This window comes from Coregonus clupeaformis, chromosome 12, assembly GCF_020615455.1.
Source record: "Coregonus clupeaformis isolate EN_2021a chromosome 12, ASM2061545v1, whole genome shotgun sequence".
NCBI lineage: Eukaryota > Metazoa > Chordata > Actinopteri > Salmoniformes > Salmonidae > Coregonus > Coregonus clupeaformis.
Genome location: NC_059203.1, coordinates 57439862 through 57460563, shown reverse-complemented (window position 1 = coordinate 57460563; position 20702 = coordinate 57439862). Strand labels below are relative to the sequence as shown.

The following is a 20702-nucleotide window of genomic DNA, read 5'->3' as shown; positions in this document are numbered from 1 at the left end:
TTTTCCTTCTCTGCGAGCCTTTACGGTATCAGCCTAAAAAAGTCCTTGACAGTTTGTCACTGCCTTATTGAACTAGAGGGGCAAAAGCTGTCACTTTGTTTAAGTGATGCACTCCTGTTATTTAAGCCTCGTCTGCCTGCCTGACAAACCTTGGAGTAAGGGGTTGTATATAGCCTTGCACTGGTCACCTCTCCTCTCTTCTGTCTGTCTGCTCGTTTCTCCTCGCCGCTGTTCAATCTGTTGAGTTTCCTCTGCAGCGCAGGAAAAGGAGAAAAACAAGGGGAAAAAATAGAAAAGGAGCTGTGGAAGAGTTAGCTCAGTAGTGTGATTGTTATGTTTGACAGTCTTACATTGGGTCTGTCTTGTTCTAGAACACTCAGTCAGTGTCATGATCCCCTAGAGGTTATGTCTAGTTCACGGTTTGTCCCAGGGACGTCCCCAAGGACGTGTTTAGGAAGTTCTTGGGACGTTGTGTCATGATCCCCCGAAGCTCACCAGATTGTCCCAGGTACAAAACCATTATAGTTAAAGTACTGAAATGATATCGGGGTTTTAAGGTAAGTGGTACGCCGTTCAGCTAAAATAGTGTACAAATCTCTAAACAATGACATTACATTTGACATGATCACTTAGTACACATTTTTCAATATGACCCCACCTGGTATTTGAATTTACATTGATTTCATTTACTTATTTCAGCAATTTGAGTTTTGGGTTTTTAGTGTAGTTGTTTAATGTTGGTGGGGCATATTATTCTGTTTTAATGTTACTGCTGAATCACTATGATAAATATAATAGTTATTCTTGAGTGTATTTTTAACAGAGCTGACTTTGAAATGCCAAGTGTATGAATAGGCCTACAGGTGAAATCAGTAATTGATTTTAAAAACTGGTGTTTTAGCAGGATAATTGGAATGTCATGAACCAAGAGGTCGTGAGTTCAAATCCCAGAACGTCAGAGGGATAATGTCATGCCAAAACACTTAAGGGACCTAATGGGAAAGTTGCTGAATGTCCTCAGGACGTCCCCTGTTTGCTGGGATGATTTCCTCAAAGGTTATTTAACATGGCCATTTGCAGTGAAAGATGATTTGCCAAGATAATTGTTGCTGGGGTAACTAAACTCCTCATTTGGATGTTAAATAATAATTACTGCATGAATCAATGTATGTCAAATTGTCAGTGATGGGAAAAGTACCCAATTGTCATATTTGAGTAAAAGTGAAATTCACCCAGTAAAATACTACTTGAGTAAAAGTCCAAAAGTATTTGGTTTGACATATACTTAAGTATCGAAAGTAAACGTAATTGCTCAAATATACTTAAGCATCAAAAGTAAATTATAAATAATTTAAAAGTCCTTATATTAATCAAACCAGATGGCACCATCAAAAAAATAAAATAGAAACATTACAGATAGCCAGCTCCAAAACTAAGACATCATTTACAAACAAAGCATGTGTGTTTAGTAAGTCCGCCAGATCAGTGGCAGTAGGGATGACCAGGGATGTTCTCTTGATAAGTGCGTGAAATTGACCATTTTCATGTCCTGCTAAGCACTGAATATGTAACGAGTACTTTTGGGTGTCAGGGAAAATGTATGGAGTAAAAAGTACATTATTTTCTTTAGGAATGTAGTGAAGTAAAAGTTAAAGGTGTCAAAAATATAAGTAGTACAGTAACATAAAGATACCCAGAAAAACTACTTAAGTAGTACTTTAAATTATTTGTAAGTATTTTACACCACTGCATATTGTGTCAAATATGTAAGTTAAAAACACTGTTAAAAGCTCTGTTTGTGTGTGTGGGTGTCCCTTCCATTGCCAAAAGACAAAGAGCTGTGAATAGATCATTGGTTCACCAATCAGGGCCTTGATGGACCACGTGCCCTGGGGAGAACATTTATTTGAGACCATCAGGTGACGTCCCCAGGACAAACCGGGAACTAGACAAAAACTTCCAGGGGACCATGAAACCATGTCCCAAGAACGCCCTAAAAACGTCCTCTGGACAAACTGTGAACTGGACAAAACCTCCAGGGTCCCCTAGAGAACGTACCCAGAGGGACCATCACAAGACGTCCTAAAATGAAAAATGAAAGTCCTGAGAACGTCCTAAAAAGGTCCTGACATGGTCCTCAGTGACGTCCTGGGAACTATGAGGGAACATGAGACCCACAACTGACCTTGTGGATGCCATTTGGAGAACAAATGTCCTTACTGCTTTAGGGGTCAGCAGTCTTTTTGAAGTGTACGCAGTACTATGACTGAAATGTCTGTATTTCTGAACCCCTTCCCCGTTCCCATTCTTCTCTTGTGCCGTCTTGTTATATTTCAGTCCCAAATCCAGTGGAACATGACAAGAGTGATGGAAATCACTGTGTTGGGACAATATAATTGAACAACTATCTCTGTCTCTCTGTCTTCTCAGGAAACCAAAATCAACTGTGTGAGACTGGCTATTAAAGGTATGAGAACTCTTCTTATATTTTCCATGCGTAGGAAGTAAATTACTTGATGCAATGAAATCAGACAGATACATGTTTAACAACAACTCGGCCCAATGAATGCTAATTGTATTGAGAGTGATACATGTACACCTGCATAGAAGTAGACTTTCCCTATTTTAAAGGTATAAGTGACCACAAGTCCCACAATTTTTTCAGTGTTGAACCTGCATGGTTTCGGTCTATACAGTCCAAGATTCTGTGCAGCTTTTCTTTTACTCTCCATTCCACTATTTTATTTTCTACGAACCATCTTTATAAAAGAACACATTAAGGATCAGTAGTATCGAAGGACAACCTCCATTAATGTAATGGATGGTGAAAAAAACTAAAACGGTTCACCCATTTCATACCATTTCATTCTTCTGTTTGATTTCCCTCCGATTTTATTTTTAAGTTGCTGCTAATCTTTTTAGACATACATACATTTGTGCATTGACGATAGACTTCCTATATAGTTATTGATTTTGCCATCTTTTTTTTTTTGTCTGTGGCAAACATTTACCATCATCAGTGGGCTCTATCCTTTCCTTTCTTTTCTCTTGCCATCCTCCCATTATGAATTGAGCTCTTTACCGTGATTGGAGTCTACACTTGTAGACACACTGATTGCGTGTCTGCTTTGGAAAATACATGCTTTTTAAACTTTATGGCCCTTCTTCTGTTCAAGTACAAATACACGGCTTGATTATTTCAATATGAATGCATTTTATAGTTTTATACTGTATAGAATCTAATAATAAGAATTGTTAAAATGGAATTTGTGTTTCTTGAGCTTCTTGTTCGCTAAACCAAGGAAATGTTGCTGAGATTGAGGCTGTCCTAATATGGACACCATAAAAGTTTAGAGGTCCAATTTTGGATCGAAACTGCCACAAAGTTCAAACATATTTTGTGTTATTTTTCATTTTTTACTCCATCTCCTTTTTTCCTTCTTCCAGTCAGAATCAACGGTTAATACCATATTCTATATATATTATAGAATATATATAATATTATATATTCATATTCTAACTCAATTCCAATGTCCCATTCACATGCACTGAGAATCAAACCTCTAAAATATTCCTCTGAAATAGATTTATAGATCCGAACATGCTATTAGAAACACTTCTACTACTTTGCCTTTTTCCGTTAATGGAAGCTATCAAACGCTTGTTAAAATTAATATATTCAACCATCTATATATACTGTATAATCATACTGCCCATAGTTTTCTTCAAAGTGTTTTAGCAATATTACTTGCATTTTTTCCTACTTCTGTGCTAAATGTGCAATTGAAACGATGAAGGCGTCTTTTTTTAGAAACATTTTCTTTGTTTCTTTTTTCTCTCATGCATGCTGACCGGGAACTATAAACCTTGTTCTTAGTGGTAATAGGTAGGGGACAAAATACCACGCCGTACATTCTTGTCATTCCCAGTGAAGGTGATTATTGCTCGATAGACAGATTTCTTTCTTCTGTTATTTTATATACATTACTTTGGTTGTTTCCTCCTCCTCCTTCTGTTTATATTTTTATTTTCTCTCTTTCCTCATCTTAATGTATTTGTTTGCATGTCTGGTCCACAAAAGTGTAGCTGGCTGTCATTGATTCCATTGAGACTACTGTAGCTTGTTGCCCTAAATATGTATGTCCCTCTTACTATTGTCATCGTTTGTTTATTTGACAATCCCTGACATTTTTTTTTGACCGATAGTTGTCTTGTAGTTTTGCTCATGGATTTATTAAGCTTTTAGGCTGTATTGAATATGTATCTATAATCCCGTTATACATTTGGTAGAAAAACAGATATAGACATAAAGAGATCATCTACCACGATCTCTTTATGATTGTTATTTGTCTGTTCTTGTGGCAAGAACATTGTTTGATACTTTTTTATCATCCAAGTGCCATATGCAACAATTGTTCACTATAACTGTAAAGCAAGACTGTAAATTAAGTTATTCAGATATCATGCAAAAGATTAGCAATATGTGAACTTTATTTTCAAATCTTTAGGTCTGACTTACTGCAAGGAACGCAAAGAGTATAATTCTTGCTTTACAATAAATCAAATCAAATCAAATCAAATTTTATTGGCCACATGCGCCGAATACAGGTGCAGACATTACAGTGAAATGCTTACTTACAGCCCTTAACCAACAGTTAATATGGATGAGTCAAGATAAGCTGTAATATGTCTCTGAGCAAAACATCCAATTACTAGAGACATTATGTCAACCCCCTCCCTTCCTTTCCAAGTTGAGTCTGCATTTACTCACTGTTTGTCACCCGTGCGCTAACCCCCTGAATGGAACATCATACCAGTCAGAGAGGTGGCTACTCTCCTGTCTGGCTAGATAGAGACCAATGACCTGTTGTTGTAATGTTTATACACCCCATTTCTACACATCTATGCCATATTCCACAAGGAATCAAGTTCTAACCTTGTTCATCCATATATTGTCTGTGAACGTCAATTACCATTTAGATGTACCATACAGATTTACAGATGTACCATAGAGATTGTGTATGTAGAGTGTTGGCTGCTTGTGTCATGCTGTGTTATGATGAAATATGAGTTGCTTGCCTTGTGTAGACTTCAAAAGGATGAGGTACAATACCTCCTCCCCCACCTCTCCCCTCTCCATAACTCCAAACCTTATCACAGAGTACAGCTTGCTTGCTCTTGATTCAGAGGAAATGCTGTTTTCTCCGATGGAGGTGGTGCCCATTTATATATGTGTTGCTTTATGGCACTGTGTTTGGTGTTGCTTTCCTTAGCATCGGAGCTTTGCCTCGGTATATGGAGATCTTGAAGGGAAGTCTGACCATGTATAGTGTATGCAGACAGCCCAACCTGGTGTCTAGTCGGTAGACATTGTGAGGTGTCATGCTAAGTTTGCCCTTATACACTTCGATGAATTTCCATCTACCTTGATGTGCAGTGACAAACTGTTCAATGGCCCTGACTTAAATCGGAAAATGGTTGCTGGAAATCACTTTCTGGTGTCTAGGGAAAATAAAAGGTTCCTATTTGGTTCTGATAGGATGTTATCCATTGGACATTCAATGACCACAAGGGGACGTTTCATGATGGTCAAGGGGAGGTTGCATGATGGTCCCAAGGGAACGTTCTCAGGAGACCTTTTTCTAGTTCCTTGTAAGTTACCAAGACATCACTGAGGACCATGTCAGGACCTGCGTGGACGTTCTCAGGACTTTAATTTTACTAGTCATTAGTATTTAGTATTTTATTAGGATCCCCATTAGCTACTGCTAAAGCAGCAGCTACTCTTCCTGGGGTCAACACAAAACATAAAGCATGACATAATACATAACATTAATAGACAAGTACAGCACAAGAACAGAACTACTTAAATGTAAAATAAGAATACACACTTTAATACATTTATGACATAGCCTTCCATGCATCATATACTCATTATAATGTCAATACTGCAGACATTCATTTTACCATATATTTCATCCTTTGCTCTACTGTTACAATTGTTTTGTCTAAGCAGGTCCTGATTTCCTAATATCATAGCAACCTTGAATGCAGATATCCCATATTAGGACGTCCCGTGATGGTCCCAAGGGTACGTTCTCTGGGGGACCTCTGTCAAATAAAATAACATCTAATATTATTTGTCTCATGCTTCATAAAAGACAGGTGTAGACTAACAGTGAAATGCTACAGGCCCTTCCCAACAATGCAGAGAGAAAAATGTATACAAATAATAACACAAGGAATAAATACACAATGAGTAACGATAACTTGGCTATATACACGGGGTACCAGTACTGAGTTGATGTGCAGGGTTATGAGGTAATTGAGGTAGATATGTACATATACAGTTGTGGTCAAAAGTTTTGAGAATGACACAAGTATTGGTCTTCACAAAGTTTGCTGCTTCAGTGTTTTTATATATGTTACTATGGTATACTGAAGTATAATTACAAGCATTCCATAATTGTCAAAGGCTTTTATTGACAATTACATTAAGTTTATGCAAAGAGTCAATATTTGTAGTGTCGACCCTTCTTTTTCAAGACCTCTGCAATCCGCCCTGGCATGCTGTCAATTAACTTCTGGGCCACATCCTGACTGATGGCAGCCCATTCTTGCATAATCAATGCTTGGAGTTTGTCAGAATTTGTGGGTTTTTATTTGTCCACCTGCCTCTTGAGGATTGACCACAAGTTCTCAATGGGATTAAGGTCTGGGGAGTTTCCTGGCCATGGACCCAAAATGTCGACGTTTTGTTCCCCGAGCCACTTAGTTATCACTTTTGCCATATGGCAAGGTGCTCCATCATTCTGGAAAAGGCATTGTTTGTCACCAAACTGTTCTTGGATGGTTGGGAGAAGTTGCTCTCGGAGGATGTGTTGATACCATTCTTTATTCATGGATGTGTTCTTAGGCAAAATTGTGAGTGAGCCCACTCCCTTGGCTGAGAAGCAACCCCACACATAAATGGTCTCAGGATGCTTTACTGTTGGCATGACACAGGACTGATGGTAGCGCTCACCTTGTCTTCTCCGGACAAGGTGTTTTCCGGATGCCCCAAACAATCGGAAAGGGGATTCATCAGAGAAAATGACTTTACCCCAGTCCTCAGCAGTCCAATCCCTGTACCTTTTGCAGAATATCAGTCTGTCCCTGATGTTTTTCCTGAAGAGAAGTGGCTTCCTCGCTGCCCTTATTGACACCAGGCCATCCTCCAAAAGTCTTCGCCTCACTGTGCGTGCAGATGCACTCACACCTGCCTGCTTCCATTGCTGAGCAAGCTCTGCACTGGTGGTGCCCCGATACCGCAGCTGAATCAACTTTAGGAGACGGTCCTGGCGCTTGCTGGACTTTCTTGGGCGCCCTGAAGCCTTTTTCACAACAATTGAAACTCTCTCCTTGAAGTTCTTGATGATACGATAAATGGTTGATTTAGGTGCAATCGTACTAGCAGCAATATCCTTGCCTGTGAAGCCCTTTTTGTGCAAAGCAATGATGACGGCACGTGTTTCCTTGCAGGTAACCATGGTTAACAGAGGAATAACAGTGATTTCAAGCATCAACCTCCTTTTAAAGCTTCCAGTCTGTTATTCAAACTCAATCAGCATGACAGAGTGATCTCCATCCTTGTCCTCGTCAACAACCTCACCTGTGTTAACAAGAAAATCACTGACATGATGGCAGCTGGTCCTTTTGTGGCAGGGCTGAAATGCAGTGCAAATGTTTTTTTGGAATTAAGTTCATTTTCATGGCAAAGAGGGACTTTGCAATTAATTGCAATTCATCTGATCACTCTTCATAACATTCTGGAGTATATGTAAATTGCCATCATAAAAACTGAGGTAGCAGACTTTGTGAACATTTATATTTGTGTCATTCTCAAAACTTTTGACCACGACTGTAGGTGTAGGGGTAAAGTGACTAGGCAACTACTTTGTGATCAAATCAAAATTCAAATCAAATTGTATTTGCTTTGTAAAAAAAGACAAAGAATATAAAATATATTTGGTTTTGTTTAACACTTTTGTGGTTTCTACTTGATTCCATATGTGTTATTTCATAGTTTTGATGTCTTGACTATTATTCTACAATGTAGAAAATAGTAAAAATAAAGAAAAACCCTGGAATTAGTAGGTTTTGTCCAAACTTTTGACTGGTAGTGTACATACTATATACATTTTACGGACACAATCTATTTTACAATAGTTATATTTAGTTTGTTTTTAGTCCTTCCTCTACCCTCAACCTCTCCCATCAATTTCTGATGTCCATCCAGTTTGATTTCTATTTGCCATATATTTTTTACTGTGCTGTTTCACAAAAGTTCTGAACCTATATACATTTTACACAGTATATTTTCCATTAGTTATCTTGTTGTTATTAGTCCCACCCTTCAGCTCCATTCAACCTCTCCCATCTATCTCTTAACACCATCCATATTGGATTTCTATTTGCCATGTATTTTTAAACTGTGCTGTGATGTTTCTCAAAAGTTCTGAACCTTTCTATTCTCATAGTGTCTACAGATTGTAATTTAAAGATACATTTTTTTGCTAAAAGTATTATTTAGTTTTGATCGATTGTCTATGACTTTTCAAATCACCCAGTAGTGCCTCAAGCATCTTGGTGTAATGGGTGCAATTTTGGCCTGTCAATTGTAGGGGCCACAAATTCCAGAATTCACTGCAAAATGATAGAAGGTGGTCTATTTCCCAATATTTGACCAGGCCTATATCTAGTATGATCTGTACCGATGGGCTTTGCTTAGAGAAAGATAGATAAAGAAAAATAAAGCAAATAGATATCATGTTTCTGTCAACACATGCGTGGCAAGGACAACCCAAATGATCCTGTTTTTATGTCCAAAGAAGCCTGTTTCATAGCAGAAATGCTCTTTGTTGAGGATAAGCACTCAGTTATGGATAGAACATTGATCATAATTTGTGGTATACATTGTAAACAAAGCAGATACATGTACGGCATGTCCTTTTTAGCCAAACTGGAAAAAAATAAGCCAGATAATGGCTTTGAAAGCCTTTAAAGTATTGCGTGTCCCCCTGACCTAAACAAACATTAGTATTGACATTTTGTTCCAACGCCTAGCCTTGGTACCGATAGCATTGTGCGTTGTTTACAGTGCTGATAAATCACATTCATCTGAGTCCATCTGACCCAATGCTGCAGTGCTCAGATTGTAATCCCGTTCGAGGCACTCAGCATTGCAGCTCTATTCTCACAGGGCTGCCGCGTGTTCTGCCAGACAATAGCCCCCCATGCAGTGCTGTTTCCTGTCAAATCCCACCACTGCCACCAATGTCACTCATCCCTGCCACCCTTACGTAATCCATCTGCCCACAGATGCGCTGTTAATAAAGTTTGACATGCTCTTTCCATTTAGATGCATTACAGGGGATTAATGTGGCAGGCTGTGGAATCAAGCCATCCCTATATGGATGAGCTTACGTTTTATTATCATGGGTTTTAGTCATAATTTCTTTTTGATACTTAATTTTTACCTCAGCCCAAAGTAAAAGGCTTTACATATTTATTTTTAGACAAACAACCATGTCTGTGGGTGTGCAGGAATACACAGTGAGAATTGAATCGGGGAAAGATTAAAATGTTTATGATGATGGATCAAGGGTTCTGTATTAGGTACCAAATGACTCAAGTCTTACAGGAACCTTGCAATTAAAAAGTCAGATTTGCAATATTCCTGATAACAACAGATATCCTCATAAAAGACAACTCAAGATGGGTATCAAAAGGGCTTCTGTGTAGATTGTGATCATTTACACTGCATCCCCTGTTGTTTCCGTGGGAACTGCAGGCATAATTGGCCTAGATATACCGTATATTGTTTATATGAAAACCTACAACCTATGTCTATGACATCATATTCCAATGAGTACAGGGTAGATAAAGGGAGATAAGAAAACAGATTGGTCGGTCAGGGCTTGTTAACTAAGTAAGTCTGATTGTTTGGCAGTTCTGGTGGTATCAAATCAGATAATTGGCTATAACAGCCAGATGGGCCCTCTATTGTTACATGATGAACTTTTGAAGCCAATCAGCTTTTGGCAGGTTGACGGCGAATCAGGTTGCAGAGTAATAAAACAACAGAGAGAGAGTCACCTGAGGAAGGACGCATACCATATGCCATTAAGCTCTTCGGATACACACAAATATAGTCGTAGTGTGTTTTCCCCATTTCACATTTTTAGGTTAAGTCTATGTAGTTTATATTCAACGTAATTGAAAATGTATGTTAGTAAGATTTTTCATAAAAAGTGTACCCCTTATGCACAACTTAGCCTATTAAGTAACTCTCCTGAGGCTGTAAATATATTGTTCTGGAAAGGTAATGCTAGGCTTTCTAGAGAGTCCACGCATATGGTTTATAGCTTTGAGTAATGTTATGGCAATGAGAGAACGGTCAGATAAGGATCCTCAACCTCTGTGACGCCTGATCTGAGGATGGGGGATATAATGAGGCATCAGACCTTGAGTCCTTGGTGAGTGTTACTGACTCTTTGGAGAATGTTTCTGTCTACCCCTGTGTGTGCACAATGTCTTTAATAAACCTTCAAAATACAGTCGTGGTTGGCTTTATCCTTTGAATCCAGCATTTCCACACCTGAACAACCTACATTCCTAACACCACATACTGTAGAGTTAAGGGTTTATGTGAGATACTGTAAGTAATTAATCTTAGGAAGGTTATGTTCAGTATACCTGTGTGTAGAAATAAAGAAAGCTGGAAAGATAGACCTCAAACCTTATGTGTCAAAAGGACATTTTTCAATCAATAATTCAGTAAATTGAAGTCCAAGACCTGCCAAGGTTATATTCTTAATCTGTTGGTTCAAAGGATATTTTGTACAAAGTGATATGTAAAAGAGATGCTAGAAATATGACACCCACACATTAGAATTAGTCTATTACTGTACTTTAATTGTTTATCAAGGTTGCTCATTCATTTTGGCATTTGTACAAAAGCCTTTCAGTGGAATAGCTCAAATGTTCCAGGAAGAGTTCTTTCATTGGATTTGAACGGTTCTCTTTTCATTATGTGACATTGGAAGTTTGCATTTATCAAATTGGAAAGAGCTTTGTGGCTGTGTTTTTAAAATATATGTTCTCTTTTATGCTTTATTTCTGAGCACCCTTGACAATTAAGAGTGAACTTCAATATAGTCAATATTTAAGCAATTGTACACAAGAAGGCGTGTCAAACGAGCACAGCTGTGATGATCTACGGTACTCGGCTCCGCGTCGTACCTACAACCGCAGCACAGCCATGCTAAAAAAGTTGTCCTCTCATGTACAATTGCTTTAATATTGACTATGTTGACGTTCAATACAATTATGGTTCTTAATTGTGAAGGGTGCTCATAAATAAAGCATAACAGAGAAAATATGTTTAAAAACAATGTCACACAACAAAAAGAGAACCTTTCAAATCCAATGAAATAACTCTTCCTGGAACATTTGAGCTATTCCACTGAAAGGCTTTTAATAGATGTACACATGCCAAAATTCATGCGCAACCTTGATAAACAATTAAAGCACGGTAGTAGACTAAGTGATGTCCTGGTAACTTAGAGGGAACTAGACAATGAACGTTCCCTTGGGACTATCACGTGCCATCCTAAGGACTAGTAAACTGAAAGTCCTGAGAACGTCCTAAAAAAGTCCTGACATGGTCCTCTGTGACGTCCTGGAAACTTACACAGAACCAGACAAAGGTCCCCCAGAGAACGTTCCCTTGGGACCATCATGCAACGTCCTCTTGACCATCATAAAATGTCCCCTTGTGGTCATTGAATGTCCCATGGATAATGTCCTATCAGAACTAGATAGGAACCTTTTCATCAAAATACCTTATTATAATGTTATACTGCAACGAAACTGGAACCTGTAATGAACGTCCTCTTATGGACCTTAGGTTAATGTCACGTTTTAATTTCCCTAGAACGTTCTCAGAACGTCAGTGTGATAACGTCTCGCCAAAACCCTTAAAGGGACCTAAAGGGAACGTTGCCTAATGTCCTCAGGACGTCCCATGTTTGCTGGGTTTTTACTTGTTATTCTATTGACATTTCTTTGAATATATCCATAAAAATGTTGTTGATGCATGATTTCGCCAGTATCAGAAACGCTGTCGGTCTCGTCCTGACCGAAACATTAATTTTCTAGTCTATTTTATGGGACAGAGATCGCAACTCAAAATGAAACAATGTTGCATAGGTCAGAGAGGCAGACAGGAACTTTTGTACAAACCCCCGTTGTTGCAAACCAAATGTTAGGCTAGAAGCAAGGGGAAATAATGTGTTTAATAAAAGCCTTATTGCTTTTCTTTTGTCATTTGCCGTGGTATCAAGAACAGTGCAGTGATATTTCAGATGGAACAGTAAACAAGTATTTTTGTTTCATACCCATGCTAAACTAGTTTTTTTGTATGGCTTAGAGGGCGTCTCAACCAATCACAATGATTGTTTTGACCAACCCGAATAATATATTAAGTATATATTAATTTAGTCTACTTAACATGCATTTTTGGTGTTTGGTTGTTAATAAATTATCCAATAAATGTATTTATATCAGACCTCAATGCACCTCCTGAAAAGACTACCTTGAGTAAAAGTAGCATCTATAGAGGTTGACCATACAGTAGAAGCAGCATGTTGTGTTACCTAATGTCTCCAAACAGACAGCAATACTAGGGTGTACTTCCCATAGTCTTTGTATTGTTCAAAGCAAGCTTTTTCAGTTGTGGTTACTTTTGTAAGCTATGGAAGAAGCTGGGAGTAGCTAGCAGGACTATAAACTCGCTCAACCTATCCATTCTCTCCCTCACTGTTGTTCACTGTATGTCCAAGCTACGTCACACAACCCATGCTAACATTTTCCTGCATGTCTTTCTCAAATCATTGGTCGTTCAACATTAGTGCACTGTATATCCTCAGTGTTTTAGTGTGGTGCAACTGCTCTGTTAAATGAAAAAACTGTTGCAAATAACAACTCATGCGTATTAACTCAATCGCAAATCCTTTGATGCAAGAGAAACTGACCTTACTCTAACCTGTGTATTTCCAGTCGATTATTTGCACGTTGATTTTCACCATTCATCTGTCCTGTGTGAGAAGCACAAGTTTACAAAATCTTAATTTAACTTTATCTTGTTATCATTTGGAGTTTATCAATCAGGATATAGCCAACATTTCGCCAATTCCCGTAACAGCAACACTATACCTAATCATCTTTTCACTTTTCACCAAAATGAATGTCTCCCTTGCATTAGTATTAATGACCCTGCCATTTCTTTGCATGAATTTGTGATCTTGTATTTAAACAAAAGAAAGGTTTTCTCTTTACTGTGGATTTTATTTGTATGTGTTTGCATCTATTTGTCCGTCTGTATGTATGAGTGGGTGTGCGTGTACTCGCATAAGGGGTTTTGTGAGAATATGTGTGTGTGCACATATGCGTGTATGTGAGTGTGTGTGTATGTGTGTATGCACAGTCTATAATATGTGTGTGTGTGCAGATATGTGTGTATTCTTGCATATGTGTGTGTGCATTCTTGCGTATGTTGTGTGTGTGTGTGTGTGTGTGTGTGTGTGTGTGTGTGTGTGTGTGTGTGTGTGTGTGTGTATGGAGGACGGTTACCCCAGGGTAAACTCCCTCCTCCTCTCTGTGATGTGTCTGTGCCTGTTTGTAGGCGCGTCCACCCAGGACTCGGACGCTGTGGAGCCTGAAAAGCAGGTGGACAGCACCGTCAAGATGGCTGGTGTCATCGCGGGCATCCTCATGTTCGTCATCATCCTACTGGGAGTGGTTCTCACCTTCAAACGCAGGTAAAGAGTGGTAGAAAAACTCCTAGTGTGTCCCCGATGCTGCAAGTGGAATGCGTAAATATGTCAGCTACTATAGTACTAGTGGCCTCACACAATAGTGTGACCCAATGTCCCATCTGAAATATGACTAGAATACTTCTAAGGTCTCAGTTGAGCTGAAATACCATTGGTACTAACTCATAAGGAAGAAGGTAAATTTTAGGGGGGCTTACAGACATACACAGCTTTCTGTGTCTTGTTAACATGCACACTGGCTTACTTCCATCACATCTCTGTCTCCTTTGTCTCTTGCTTTCCTAAACTACCCTAATCACATACTGCCCATGCCATTTTGCTATGCTAGGAGCAACAGTTTTTGTTTTTTTATCATTTTAAAATGTTTCACCTAATTACACACATACAGAGAGAAATTAAACTTATAGCAGTAGGCTATGCTGCTGAGACAAAATTGCATGTCACAATCACCAGTGTTCTTGGAAATAAACAGGGTAGCAATTTATGATAATTTCATGAATAAAAATGAATAAACTATTTATCAATTATTAATACATGTAATCATAAATCATAAATAATATTTGATTCTTTGTTAACATTTATAAACAAGGCATATATGAATTGGCAACCAATCTGGAGACAAAACTGTGGGTGTTACAGGGCCATGGCTTAACTATGCTAACTATGCTGAACGGACAACTGGATACCAATATTCCCATAAATAGTTAAGACCAATAGGCAGCCAAGCCACCCGTGGAGGATATAGATTGCGGAGAGGGAGAAGAAGTGCTTAGGCTTTGATATCCGAAGACACCTGGCATGCTGGATCATCTATATTTCATTCAATATTTTTTAAATTGCAGTGTTTTACATGGCTTTTATCCACCATCAATTATTTGTGGCGGAAACTTGTTGGAAGCAAGTACAATGTCCATTTAATCTTTCAAAGTACTGTTACACATGTTTAAGAGCTTTCCAAATGGACTTAGTTTTTTGTACTAATAACATACGAATGAATTGAATGGACAGGCAAATACTTAATGGTGATTTTATGTTTTCCTGCCCGGTAGCTTAAGCCCTTAGGGCTCTTACAGCACTGTCAAACGTGCTTTTCAGAAAGTCCAAGATAAAAACCCTTGAATAATTAATGGTAAACTCCCAAAATGGTAGCATTTTGTATCTGCGCTGAGAATAGGACTAACACGGTAGTTGGGGAGTCACTGTCTATTTTAATCGTTATCAGACTAAAACAACTACTGTTTCTGTAACAAGATGGGAGCTGTAGAACTTCACAGTGCTTCTCAACAGTATTTCAGAGAATTCTAGAAACTGAAAGCCTTTTCTCTTGGCGTTTATTGCGGGGGGTTTTTTTGCTCCTGAGCTTTTTTTCTTGAAGAACATCAGACATTTAGGATTATAAAGTAGAGGTTTATTATAGTAATGGATCACAACATACACCATCAAACCAGCACATTGCAGTGGTCTGATGGTGTAGGCTCACACATACAGACACCCTTCATGTGCAATCAGTGATTGAGAGCCAGACCAACACCAGCTAGGGCCCAATCCTTATCTCCACTTGGACAGGTGCACGTGTTGACCCAGGACATTTTTGCCAAATACCTGTCTGCCTCTGCCAGGATGCTAAAACCTGGCTGCAAGTGGATCTTCCAGCAAGACAATAACCCCAAGCACACATCAAAATCCACAAAGAAATGGTTAATTAGCCACAAAATAAACATTTTGCAATGGCCATCTCAGTCTCCGGACTTGAAACCCATTGAAAACCTGTGGTTTGAATTGAAGAGGGCATCCATAAGCGCAGACAAAGGATATCAAGGATCTGTAAGGATTCTGTATGGAAGAATAGTCTAAGATCCCTCCCAATGTGTTCTCCAACTCATAAAACATTTTTAGAAAAAGGCTCAGTGCCGATAGTATTTGAATTATTTATTTTATACAGTCATTTTTTGCTCATCTTTATCAAGGGTGTCAATCATTTTCGACCCCACTGTATGTTCGTATAACAAAATGTCTTCAAATAATCTGTGCCAGTAGTCTACATGTTCACGTCCATCACTGTTTTCTGCCCTTTTTCCTAATACTAGTCTCACATCTCTTATCTTCTTCCTCTTCCTCTTTTGGCCTGCACCCGCTAGAGAGATACACACATGGAGAACTCTGAGTGTGGGGTATGTTTAATTTTAGCTACGCATCTTAAGATCGTGCCTCACCATTGTTTTCTTTTACCCATCTGTGATCAGATATGTCATTAATTTCCGACACATGCACGAAAATTCACGAGGCAATGACTTTTGGATACTCTGACCGTCACTGTCGATTGCACCATTTGGGATTTCTATATTTTGTCTGCATCACTGTGATTGTACAAAGTGCCACTCTTAATGTCAGTCTTATTCGTTGATTTATTTTTATTTGTATCTTGCCTCATGCATTGTCAGTTAAGTATTAGATACATTATCTGCAATGAGATATTCCATAAAAGGATCAAATTGACCAGCCATAGGATGAACTACAATATTAAATGGCCTTAATTATCAGAGTGAATTGTATGCCTTGCATTGCAAGTACACCTTTCAATAAGGTTTTTATTCATAATTTGTTGTTTGATTTACATATATCCCCCTGGCGCAACAATGAACCGCTCTTGCAGCTACTCTTTACCTGCACTTACCCACCAAGTGGAGGGCTTAAAACTCTGCTCCATGTTCCATGTCAAATTAGTAATTATTTCCCACAAAAAATGCCACTACCTCTTTGGAGTGGTGCACTAATTTTGATTCGTTAAGCATTCACCACCACAGCACGTTTGTTTGCTGAGTGGGTTGTGTTCATTACTGTAAGCTATACACAAACACACACACACACACACATTATTCACAGAACTATGGGCATGAGTATGTGTCTTTGTGGTTCAACAAGAAGCTGTATGTTACAGTGAGTCTATCCTCTAATAATCTAAAGCTATCAATTGAATCATGACAAAAATGCAAATGATATACAGATATATACAGCATTTGCAACGGCTGCCAAATCACAGAAGAAAATGCTCCTTATTGTAATATCTCTCAATAAACAAAATGTCTCTTCCCACACCAACTCATTTCCAAAACAATAAACTTCAGCAGCCTCGTTTCCTTTAGCAGATCCCATCGCTTTACCAATACTAATTTGTTCCGATTTCGAATCCTCTTTCCAGACAATGTACCTTTCAGAACATTAAGACATTAAGACTGGGCAACCAAAGACAATTAGTAATTTATTGGTGCCCGGGTGCAGCAAAGGCTGTTAACATTTTACAGATGAACTCCCTGCAAGGCCGTCCAGTCATGGGCTGAGTGAGTTAAGTGTCCATTCAGTCGCAGCCAGTCCCAGTCCATTAGCCACTCATTGCCCATTCATGCAGTGTTCTTGTAACAGCAGTGAACCTCGCCCTTGTCTGCTGATACAACGCAATGTGGACCCCTTTATAAATAATGGATGGGCAGAGGGGTAAACTGATGATGGTCCACACATGGCTGTGGTGTCAGCTAATGGTTGTCAGTGGGGACATGGACACACACACACACACAGACAGACATACACAAACAAGTATGACACACACACACGCACACTGACCACCTTCAAGCCAAGCAGCTGTAGTCTTCCAGGGGGTCTCAATAGCCTTATCTCCTTGTGTATATCCGTGTTTGTGTGTGTGTGTGTGTGTGTGTGCACGTATGTGTGTACGTGCATGTGTGTGTATGTGCGCACATTTGTGTGTGTGCGCGCATTTGTGTGTGTGTGTACATACGTGTGTGCATGTGTGTGTGTGTGTACGTGTAATGTGTTCCTGACCATTGCTCCTCAGTCTGTGCGCTGGGATGGCCATGCAGAGAGAATGACATTCCCACACACAGATATGAGAGCTGGAGTGTTTGCACAAATGGATGGTGGAGTGGTGGGGGAAGATAATGGACCACGGTGGACATAGCTGACAGAGGTCATTGAAATCCCTAATGTTAGACTATCAATATATCATAGCTATTAGGCAAGATATAGTCATCATTGCTGCAGTCAACCAATGGTTGATCTATTAAGATAATGCAGCATGCTGTAAATCTACAGAGGTACAGAGAGAGGTGTTTGGTACAACACCATATCGAATATAATAATTTAGTATTTTACTGAGATGTAGTCTGTGTTCAGTGAAAGATTGTTAATCTGGTTCGACGTTGTTGTTGTCATTGGATTTTGCTCATCCATCTGTGAATGTGTCTGTGCATGCCTTTAATATGAATGTATTTGCATGTGTACGTATAACGTATGTGTGCGTGGTATAGTGAAACGTGTTTACAATTAATATGGATGCGTAGTGTGTGTGCGTGTGTATGTGTGTGCGTGTTTGCTTGTGTGCGTGTGTTTATACAGCAATGGTATTTGAGTGTCATGTTTACATAGTATAACCTTTAAAGTTGTTACTCCTATTTGATATAATGTATTACCAGGGATGTGAATTACCATATACAGTCTTAGTAACTTGTTCACGTTAACCTTTAAAGAGGAGTTTGTGTGAACTTACACTGAGAATACGAAACATTAAATACACTTACACTTTCCATGACATAGACTGACCAGGTGAATCCAGGTGAAAGCTATGATCCCTTATTGATGTCACTTGTTAAATCCACTTCAATCAGCATAGATGAAGGGGGGAGACACGTTAAAGAAGGATTTTTAAGACTTGTATGAAAATGTATGCACTCACTAACTGTAAGTCGCTCTGGATAAGAGCGTCTGCTAAATGACAAAATGTCTTTACAAAAAATGTGTATCAACAATGGTCCACCACCCAAAGGACATCCAGCCAACTTGACACAACTGTGGGAAGTATTGGAGTCAACATGAGCCAGCATCCCTGTGGAATGCTTTCGACACCTTGTAGAGTTCATGCCCAACGAATTAAGGCTGTTCTGAGGGAAAAGGGGGGGGTGCAACTCAATATTAGGAAGGTGTTCCTAATGTTTGGTATACTCAGTGTATATCATCACTCTCTATACGTGGGTAAGGGTTAGATCAATATCATTGTAGATATTGTATTCCTCCACATATACACCGAATACATTACATAACGAAATTATAATCAGGTATGTGGAGCCCAAAATAATTATGCAGCTCTCATGCAGTGGTGTGTTGGGAGTCATTGTGCAGTTTTACGACAATAATATTTATGGCTACCTTTGACTGCCGCAGCTCTAGCTCTCACTCCTCTTGATTAATATCATAAGAACAATGTCATCAGCTCTTTTAAAAGGCCATTGAAATAATATAGCAGGAGGGGTAGATAGTGGCTTCATATGCACCCGGCAGTATCGACTGTTCACAAAGTGGAAGATAGAGCTGTGTCAGCCTCGCACTATAATGAAGCCCTCTTATTAAATTGCCTTTTTACTACCATGACAACCAATTAAGACAGCTGCTATCTGTATTTTCAATTTTAAACAAGAGTTTTGGAAGAATACAACTTAAAAGGTGTTATCTTCTCACTCTTTCTAGATAAGTGTGTTGTTATCTCTTACAGTTCATCGATTTACATCTGGGATGGTTTAGGCCTCTAATGGTTGAGCCTGCCTTCACATAATTTGGCTCAGGTTTTTCGATTAGATAGACACTCACAAGTCAAGATTGTTTTGAGGAAAAAGGAAGAAAACCCAAAAGGTCTCTGGTCCAGACATACAGTATCTGCATACCAGACATATCATGTGTCCCGTGTAAGGGATGAAAATGTTGGAGATGTGGATCAATGCCTCTCAACTGTGCTCTTATTTGTCTGTAATCTAATTCAACCACTAGTTCTCATATTGTATGAGATCTTAATCCCGCCTCGCATGAGCTCATAGTGAAACATCAGTAATAACCATTTACTGCAGTGGGCTAAATTAGGGTTACACAGAGTGTTTCTTGGTCTTCAACAAATCTACTTTGAAACAAAAGTATACACCTCACACACATGGTAATGGGCTTTTTTTAAAAAGACACCTGTACCATGTCAGATATAGAGTTGAAATGTATTAAATGTTTAGTTTGCATGCCAATATTACACTTTATATACATCACGGAAGACTGAAATATAACAAAACCGTTTGACATAGAAACACCGGATTTTTGCCAGTAAAAAAAAAAAGCTTTTTAATTATGAAATTATGAAAAATATTAAAAACATTCCACCCATCAGGCCACTAGGCAATTTGACTGCAGGAAAGGGCTACCAGGACTATCAAACAGAGGACAAGATTGAAGAGCAATTTTCCATTGAATGCAATATAATATCTGACTGCAGCACATAGGTCTATAATGTTGATTCCTTAAGACATCTTGGATATCTACACGTCTTAATCCTGGGTTCTTCCCAGTGATCGGGGCAATCGTGGTGAAAAATATGTCGATGTGCCCTTGAGCAAGGCACTTAACCCTAATTGCTCCTGTAAGTCGCTCTGGATAAGAGTGTCTGCTAAATGACAACAACAAAAAAAAATATATATATATAATTGATTGTTAACTAGCTTAGCGGTGGATAAAGTTAGCTGAAGTTTGTGCCTGTTTAAAGAAAACCGAACCATAGATTACAATTTCTCCTAGCCCATAGACTACATTTTAAATTGAGGAACCATCTAATATCAAGTTGTAAAATCCTGAAATTGAAAAAGTGGGTATCAATTGTACCAAAAAAGACTATGCTAAACACATTACTGCTGATCATGAACAGACTAGTGAAGAGTTGTATTGAATGCTGTAGGTATTTGTCACACACATTTACTCCTTTTGATATTTTCGATGTCAACACGT

General features: G+C 38.8%; 1 protein-coding gene across 1 annotated transcript in view; it reads left to right on the top strand.

The window, feature by feature from the left end:
- LOC121578298 (receptor-type tyrosine-protein phosphatase T-like) overlaps window positions 1-20702 on the top strand; it is a 510655-nt gene that overhangs the window by 359525 nt on the left and 130428 nt on the right. Inside the window, exons 13-16 of the mRNA XM_045223992.1 lie at window positions 2431-2467; window positions 3878-3934; window positions 13727-13862; window positions 16016-16048. Of these exons, the coding sequence (XP_045079927.1) occupies window positions 2431-2467; window positions 3878-3934; window positions 13727-13862; window positions 16016-16048 (263 nt within the window). The remainder of the gene's footprint in view (window positions 1-2430; window positions 2468-3877; window positions 3935-13726; window positions 13863-16015; window positions 16049-20702) is intronic.